The following is a 9214-nucleotide window of genomic DNA, read 5'->3' on the forward strand; positions in this document are numbered from 1 at the left end:
GTGTATTTTCGTGATTTATGAAAAGCGCTTTTTCATCAAGTTGTCATATTCTACTTATCAGTCTAATTATTATGATTTACAATCAAATAAAAATAGACTTAATTAGTTATTTTAATCAAGGGACAGGTGCTCTCAAAGGAACTGGAAGAATTAGTTTAATTATGTTATTGAGTACTGATAGAGGAATGAAATTGTCCCGTTACGGGGTTGAATTTAAAGCAACCTATGTGACAAAGAAATTCGTATTAATGTTTGGGATTTCATGCATAAGGTGGGGAGACATATTTTCTTGGAGGTTCCAAGAGTACTTCAATTGAATAGTTCAAAAACACAATTTTTTGTGGTATATTTTTTAGTACCCTGAGACCCCAAAATATACCGAATTTAGAGAATCACCCAGTTGCTAAACCTTGATGGATATTTAAAGACATATAAAGATTTTGTCACAAAATACGGCAATATAACGCCAATAAACAGGATTTAATACTGTAATTATGCAATCCTTGCTGAGGTAGTTATTTTTACTTAGAAGTACAGAAAATGAGGTCACACGATATATCACAACCATAAGAAATTTCACCAGTAGTAAAACTTGCACCGTGGCGCGGCTGTCAATATATTACACTGTGTTTTATTGTATTGTTCTGTAGTATTTGTTTCAATAAAGATTTTAATTAAAAAACAGCTGACTTCCTGTTAGCGTAACGCCGTGCGACGTCACCACGCTAAGGCTCCTCCTTTCTCTAGTCGCCGCCGCCGCTAGCATAGTTAGCTCCCCAACAGCTGTCGGTGGCACTCAGTCAGCAAGCGTAACAGTCTCAGTGATTGTGCTTCCTTTAGAGGGCCGCTGTGTTATCTCCAGGAGCCAATTGTTTTTCTTTCCTAAGGGTTTTCTGTGGTATTATATTGTTGTCCTCGCCGTCACAACAGACAGAAGTCCTGGGACATGGCCAGACAAGAACAAGTCCTGGTGCTAGAGCCGCAACAGGAACTCAAATTCAGAGGTAACGCTAAGGCGCAGGGCAGGGCCGAAGTTAGGCAGTTAGCTCTAGTCGTTAGCTAGTATCTATGTCAGCTGTTAACCCTTTTCTTGCTTTGCTTTCTCATTGTGTCTTCAAAAAATGGCTGAAATGTGTTCTTAGTTGGTGACGGATGAAACAGTTAACCTGTTTATTTGCTCTAACTAGCCGGGTAAATTGCTAGCTGTCATTGCAGCGTCAGGACAGGCCTTCCACTACATTACTACAATAATCTTATACGCTTCTTTTACTTTACTATTCATTTTCCGATTATGTGAAACACTCACAAGTTGGTTAATGTGTAGCACAGTTGCTTAAAGCGGTTTTGTTGTTAACACATGCGCACCAAGAAGCGGATATTCTAGCATTTTCTACAAAGAGTTTGTCATTGCCTAGCCCCATTACCATGCTTATTGCTCAATGCCCTAAGCTTGAAAACCAAGACTGAAAGCTTTTTCGTTCACTCTTAATTTCTAAGTAACCCGATTTCCTTCCCTGATTTGCTGCATTTAATCGGGCGTGTTGTGAAATCAGACGTTGTGTGTGTTTTACTAATAATCATTGTTTTCCCAGATGATCCTCGTTGGGCTCTCCTGTTGCTCTGGAAATTGTTGGACTAGCTTCATTGGATCAGTATAATGGGGGTGTGCTCTCTGATTGATTGTTGCAGATCCTTGAATGCTAAGATGAGCCTGGAGAGGAGGCACACACATGCACACCGTTAGTGATGCTTTGTGTTAACAGTGTGCAGAAAGCACATCTGGTTATTGGCACCAGATGACCTGAAAGTTTTAAACAAGAGTTGAGAAGCAGAAGCAGACTTTAAAGGCCAAGAGAAAGCAGAAGGTGTTGGATTCGCTCCGTGTTTGTTTTCTGCTGCATTCAATTTGCAACTAAGGGCGGGGCATTAGAAATAAGTATCAAAGATGCTACTGTTTTGGGCTTATCATTAAAGTCTGATTTTGTTTTTTTCCTACACATACCGATGTCTTTTTTTTTTTTTTGTCAACAATAATACAACTTGAATAAAAAATAACGTGCTGCAATTTCTTTGATATTGGTTGTAGCTTGAAATAAACTGAGAACAAAGTTGCTTTACTAGAGCCTTCTCATCTGAGTGTAAACTGTGTTTCCATGTCTTATTTATTGCTTCACATTACATTCTATTGAATGCATTTATAGCCTGAAAATGCTGGAGTTCTCTGTGTTGGTATTTGGATGGAGAAAATTGAATTTCTCATATCTTACTTGCTGATTTCCTTTTCTAGCAAATTGATTGGTTTCTTTGAGAAAGAAGAGCTACAAGTTAATGGACATTCAAATACTGTCTTCTTTATTGTTTACATTAAGTTTCTCACAATAGTGAAAATCCAACTTTTACATTTCAGTGACATTTAACACACGCACCCTCAAGTCACTGAGGTTTTTTTGTTTGTTTTTTTTTCTATCCCCCCTGCAGGCCCATTTACAGATGTTGTCACCGCCACGCTGAAGCTCACTAACCCCACAGACAGAAATGTCTGTTTCAAAGTTAAGACAACTGCGCCTCGCAGATACTGCGTGCGTCCAAACAGCGGCATCATTGACGCTGGAACCTCCATAAATGTTTCTGGTTTGTAAACATATTTGGTTGAATTTTTCATTTGCGTGCAAAAGTTGTGCCAACGCCTCATGCTAGTAACAAGTTTTAATGTTCTGAATGGAGCGTTAACCTGATTTGGAGCGTGACATTTGCTATCTAAAGAAACGTTTGGATTCTACTGAGAGAACAAAATGTTGTATTTGTTGATCATTTCATCCTGCAACAGTACTAAAAATATATATATTAGTTCTACCTAATGTGCAAAGGTACAAGAATAGGCACTAGCACAGTACAACTTTTACATTGAAGTCTTGAAATGATAAATCCTTTTTTTTTTTTTTGTCAGGAATCTTTTATTACATAAAATGGCAGAGCTCATCAGGAAGTATAAAAGTCTTAATCCATTTTTATTTTAAGATTTTTTATGATCTTGTGAAATATAGTTTCAGGTTTTCTGAATGTGTTTCAAAGCTGTTGCTGTTTTTACTGTGATTGCCTTTTCTCTCAGCTTCATCTCATCACTTCCTTAGAAGTGATGAGATGAAAACATCACTTCTAAAACACGCAATGTTTGTGTGTTTTAAGCAGCTCAACTCAAACCTATGAATTATTCAGACATAAAGCCTCCTAAACCTACTGGATAAACCAGGGTTACAGTATCTATGTGTAATATATAAGAAGGAAACAATTTTAAATGTATTTTGTAGACACCTTCTTGCTAGTCTCTTATAAAGATGCAGTTTCCTCCTAAGTCTTTAGCACTATTAAAGGCTAGATCACTTTAACACAAACTATGTATTTTAGATCAAGAAGATGATTACAAATGGCTAAAAAATAGAAAGTACAAGTTATTTTTTTCTTTTCTTTTAAGCCCATGTTTCCACTATCCTCAAGTTGTCCTCTTCCTGTTAGATTTAGGGTTTGTTATTATAAAAGTCTGGCTACACTGTGGTGTAGATTTCAAAATGTTTCCTTATATAAGGCATCTATACATTTCCAAACTGTAGAATATGAGCAGTTTTGATTGTATTTCATCATCTCCTCTGCTCCACAGTAATGCTGCAGCCGTTTGAGTACGACCCCAACGAGAAGAGTAAGCATAAATTCATGGTGCAGTCCATTCTGGCTCCCAGAGACATGACCGACATGGAAGGAGTTGTGAGTATTAAGCTGGAAGTTGATTCACGAACCTAAAGATGGATTTAAGCGTGTCTCTGTCTCTTTCAGTCTGTACATTCACCTGAAATAAAAATGTGCAGAAATATAGTTCTGTTGATGTTATTTAGAGTTGAGGACAATAGTTTAGCAGTCTGACTGAACAACAAGTGAATCCTGTTTGTTTGTGTTTGCAGTGGAAGGAGGCCAAACCTGAGGACCTGATGGACTCAAAGTTAAGATGTGCATTTGAGATGCCTCTAGAAAATGACAAAACCGTAAGTATGAGTTAGTTTTTTGGGGTTTTTTTCCACATTCATATATTTTTGCTCGCCACTGCATACATTTCTTTCAAACACAGATAAGTGTCATTTTTGTCATTCACACTATACTGAGAGAAACGGATGTTTCTCTAATAAGTCCAATAATAAATGTCACATGTTAGTGAAATAGATTTTTGCCATGTTTTCAGTATTGTTCCAGTGTCCCGAGTCAATCATTACATGATGTTTGTATTCATACATGTCTTGTGCCTGGATCTCAATCCCCGCCGTGTCGGCATGTTTTCTTTTTTTTTTTTTTCCTTACTCCACTTTCCCTTCTTCCTCCCTCGCTGCCATTCCACCCGGCCGCCCCCACCCGTTCTCTCTCCGCAGCATGAGAGTGAAAGCGTCAAACCTGTGTCTTCCTCTACCTCTGTTAAGAATGAGCACTCTGCACTGCCCAAGTCATCCAGCGCCTCCCTGGATGACGGGGAGGTGAAGAAGATCATGGAGGAGTGCAGGCAGCTGCAGATGGAGGTGCAGAGGCTACGAGAAGAAAACAAACAGATCCGGGTGAGACGCGCTGAAACGGTGGCTTCAACCGTTTCAGGCCGATTCCGTCCTCTCTCCCTTTAGGGAAAATATATTTCTCGGCCTCAGCAAGGCTAAAGTAAATATTTGGTTAAGTTTACTTTAGAGGAAAATACATATTTATACAATAATTATCAATGAGAGTATAGGGGGAAATGCTGGTATTTCCAGCTTTTAATCCCTATTCGATTGTCTAGATGTTAAGTCCGTCATTATTAGTCTTCTCCCTTCAAGTCCTCCTTTCCTTCCTTGTTTCATTCTTACATTTTTTTCATTCTTTTCTTCCTATTGTATTTTCTTCTGCCTTCCCTTTCTTCGGTATTCTTTCTTGTCTTCTTTTTTCTTTCTTTCTTTCTCTCTCTGTCTCTCCATTTCCATCTTACCTTAAATTTTTCCAACTGTTCTTTTGTCCTCTTTTCCTTCCTTATTTCCTTTTGACCATTCTGCTTTCCGTCTTTTCTTCCCCTTGTGCTTTATTCTGTTTTTACTTGTGCCCCTCCTTTCTTTCTTGGATCTTTCATGTTTTTCCTTTTTTCCACTCTACTCAGTTTCCTTTGTTCTTGGGTCCTTATTTTTCTTATTTCCCCAATATCCTCCTTTGTTTCCTTCTTTCAATTGTTCTTACTTTCTTCCAAATTGTCTGTCTTCTCTCCTTTTTTCTGCACCTCCTTGCTTGTGTCTTTCCTACTTTTGTTCCTTTCTGTCTATTGTATGTTCTTCTGTCCTCCTTCCTTTCTTGTGGTGTTTGTTTTTTTTATTTCCAGTCTCTGGGTTTTACAGCCTCCAAGTAAGCTTGTGTGTTTCTTCTTCAGGAGGACGACGGTGTGCGGAAGAGAAAGATTCCACCAATGGCTGGTTCTCACTCCAACACCATGGCTAGCACGGCCATGACGAAGGATGAAGGCTTGAGCACCCGCGTCCTCGCATTGTGCTTGCTCTTCTTTGTGATTGGAGCCATCATTGGCAAGCTGGTCCTTTAGAGACACAGACTGAGCACAGTGACGGACGGACGGACGGACGCAGGAATGAAGGGACGGACAGCGTGTCTTAAAGGGCACGTACCAATGACGGCAACGGGGATGTCTTCTGGGTTTATGTTGATCTGTTTGCTTGTTTCCTTAACATTTAAAGCTACTAGCCAGGGGTTTATCTTCCTTCAACAACAACTGTGCAATGATGATAAAAACACAGCTGAGGAAAAAAACAAAAAAAAAAGTATAATTTTCCACTGCTGGACTTCACAATTTATGATTTTTTTTTTGTTTTGTTGTTTTTTAACGGTGCGATTGACCTAACACCAGGCAACAAGGGTTGACATTAGAGCCTCTGGCTTTAGTGAACGCTGTGGTGATCGGGCAACATTTAGCAGGTTTTAGGTGTAAATTCAGACCCATAGTAACCTTCTCCCTGAAGAATACAAACAAGATAAGAAAACTAAATTGAAGGTTAGACTCGGGCAGACAGAGTTTCCACGATTCCCATGTTGGACGCTGCTGTTTATAGCGATCCATTGATCGTCTTTAGAGGTCTGTGGCGGTTAATGCTGCTTAATTGGTATGGATCTATTTATATTGTTCACATTTTTCCAATCGATTGGTTTCAGTGCATGTCAGCCATTCGTAAAATGAATCAATGGCTCGACTGGTATCATGACATGCTGTGGCAGAGCATGCAGTATCTGAAAACACATGCCAACCCAACATTGTCTACAGACAAGTAAAGCTCTTAGCTGGCTGTAATTTAATTTTAAATTTTTTTTTTCCTCTTCTTCCCTCTGCTGTTTATTGAAATTATGGTGTTAGGCTGCATTTTAACAATCATAATGGGATTAACTAGTAATCCAGGCTGATTATAATCTGTCTTCCTGGTGATTCATCTCTACAGTACTCACCGTGATGTTTGCATCCAATTCAACAGCTAACTTTCTCCCAGCTTTTGAAGAATCTTAAGTGAATTTGGTGGCTCCAGTTCTGGTGGTAAAATCCTTACTGGTTAAGCTCAGCCTGGGTTTGTTTTCCACACCACCCTGCAACAGCTCTTTACTGCGACTTCAGCAGGAGAGGTGGGCAATGAAGCAATCCTTTAAATCGGCGATTGCACTAGAATTCTGTTCTAATTTCCTAACAAAATGCATTAGCCTTACCACAAATTTGTTGTTGGGTTTTTTTGGGGGTTTTTTAAGGTATTTGGCTCTAAAGTATTTTCAATCCCCGATCGTTCCAGTCATCCCTCTGTGTGTGTGTTTGTCGCCAAACATCTTGACGTTTTGGTGTAGAATGCAAGTAACCACATCTGGGCCTCGTTTCAGAAAGCAGGATAAGTGAAAACCTTGATGAAGTTCTGGAGTAACTATTCTGGGAAGGTCCTGGGTTCGATTCCCGGTCCGGGGTCTTTCTGCATGGTTTGCATGTTCTCCCTGTGCATGGTGGGTTCTCTCCGGGTTCTCCGGCTTCCTCCCACAGTCTAAAAACATGACTGTCAGGTTAATTGGTCTCTCTAAATTCTCCCTGAGTGTGTGTGTGTGAATGGTTGTGTGTCCTGTATGTCTCTGTGTTGCCCTGCGACAGACTGGCGACCTGTCCAGGGTCTTGACTCAGAATTGACTTGCCTAATTGATATCTCCTGCTCCGAAACTGAAAACCCAGAGTATCACCGATCTGGGTAGGTTTATTCAGAGTACCTACCTCCTGCTCAGGGCTCTTTAACCCTGCTTTCTGAAACGGGGCCCTCAAGGGTAAGTTTGTTTAAAACGAGATGAAAATCACAAAGGGATGTACTCCAACCAGTTAACTTCTGCCTGTTGTGATGTCACCTGCAGAGGAAGAATTTTCTCATACATGATCTCCAAATGATTAGAAAGAACGGCGTTATTAGTGACAAACTATAAAGTTTGTATCTAAGGGGAGTTAAGTGTAGAAGGTCAACAAAGGAAGGCAGGCCCGGTTAAACCACAAGGCTCAGCGTTTTTTTTGTCCCAGGCTTTATTGTTTTCTTTCTTTTTGATTTTTTTTTAATTTTTTTTTTGTTCCCTGCATTTGATCTTTTCTCTCCGTCCATCTCTGCTTCCTAAAGGACCTACCCCATCTTGCAGCGGTGTGTGGAAGTGGCTTCATGCTGGCTGAATGTTTAAAGTCTTTCATTGATTCTGAACGTTTCTCAGTGGCGTGTCTTTACCTCCGTTATCACGTCTCTTCCACTCGTTGATCTGATAGGACAGAAGAACAAAATTAATCATTGAAAGACTTTTTGTTCTTTTTCCTGAATGCAAACTTTGTGTCTTGTCTTCTAAAGAGTGAAGTGAAAAATGATATATATATATAAATATATAAGTATATGTATACTGTATGTATGAGCCAGTAGAAGCTGTGTGTGTGTATGTGTGTGTGTGTGTGTGGATGTTTTAATGTGATGGGGCTGCAAAGAGTTTCCTGTTTGTAACAGAAAATAGGGAATGTTCACTGAAAAAAACAAAAAAAGATTACATTATTAATCATGTTGCTCACTGTCCAGACCAAGAAATCTGCTCAATCGAATTAAAACTTTGGGCCACTAATAAAGTTATTACCTAATACAGGATTGTGATGATTAACTTAAGATGCACGGTGAACTATTAAAAAAAAAAAAGAAGAAGAATCAAAGCTACAAATTAGTTTGATGTCTAGAATCAGTTCTGAAACAGTTTCAATCCACAGCAGGTCCTGCAGACTCAGCTGATGCACTTCTAGGAAATCCAGAGTTAAGAAAATCGGTTTTGTCCACCTTTGCTTTGTTTTTTGTGTTGTTATAGAAGTTATTTTATGATCTTCAAATATACTGCAGCCTGCATGAAATAGCTGAATCACGATTGCTGTTTTATAGTTATTTATTAAGTTTGGAAATTCAAGCAAGGCCTGTGTTTTCAAAAGGGACCAGTTTAGTCTTGGGGTTTTATCGGTTGAACTGTTTTGTTTTCGTCATCTCCTTGTTTCTGTTTCCCATCTGGCTCCGGTTGGTGGTAACCGCTGCTTCATGTCGACCATCATGCATCCACCTTTATAAATCAGTTCTGTTTCAGGAAAAATAAAGAGAAATGTGTGTCTTTTTTTTACTTATTAAAGATGGAGGTGTTGCGATATTTGGGGCGTGGCCGTCTGTGGGGACTGACCTGTTAATACGCACTACATTAAAGGAAATAATAAAAGGTATTTGCGCTTTAGACCACTCCTGCATTGGTGCAGTCACAGCAGTGTTATCACACAGTCATCAGATACTCTTGTATGTACATATAAATACTCAAACATGTAGTAAAGCAAGAAAAGAACTGAAGAGCCACCGTGGATCATGTAGCATCATAATAAATTACAGTGCATAAACTCCCCTCATCCCCAGCTGGTTCTTATTTGTGTGAATGTGTTTACCCTAATAGACTGTGGATTCCAGTCTCTGTGTGAAGTCATAAATTTAAACTTGGTCATAAATAGGTTGCAAACTTTTAGTGCTTTAAAACAATTTGTCCACTTGCAGAAACTGGATTGTTTTCTCTCATACAAATGTGTCAGATCTTGAAACAACTGATTACCTGAGTAAATACAGATATTAAGTTATTAGTTAAGGGGAAAGGAGCT

General features: G+C 39.2%; 1 protein-coding gene across 2 annotated transcripts; it reads left to right on the forward strand.

Moving 5' to 3' along the window:
* The first annotated feature begins 741 nt into the window (after positions 1-741).
* vapb (VAMP (vesicle-associated membrane protein)-associated protein B and C) lies at positions 742-8967 on the forward strand. 2 transcript variants are annotated; one of them, XM_044132129.1, is made up of 6 exons: positions 742-1004; positions 2479-2631; positions 3656-3759; positions 3954-4034; positions 4413-4592; positions 5423-8967. In XM_044132129.1, exons 1-6 carry the CDS (start codon positions 947-949, stop codon positions 5588-5590), a joined length of 744 nt encoding a protein of 247 aa, XP_043988064.1. In that variant the 5' UTR covers positions 742-946; the 3' UTR covers positions 5591-8967. The 2 variants fall into 2 exon arrangements, with proteins under 2 accessions (XP_043988064.1, XP_043988074.1); XM_044132139.1 differs by having other exon boundaries at positions 4461-4592.
* Positions 8968-9214: the final 247 nt, after the last annotated feature.

The sequence above is a fragment of the Gambusia affinis genome, linkage group LG01 (assembly GCF_019740435.1).
Source record: "Gambusia affinis linkage group LG01, SWU_Gaff_1.0, whole genome shotgun sequence".
Taxonomy (NCBI): domain Eukaryota; kingdom Metazoa; phylum Chordata; class Actinopteri; order Cyprinodontiformes; family Poeciliidae; genus Gambusia; species Gambusia affinis.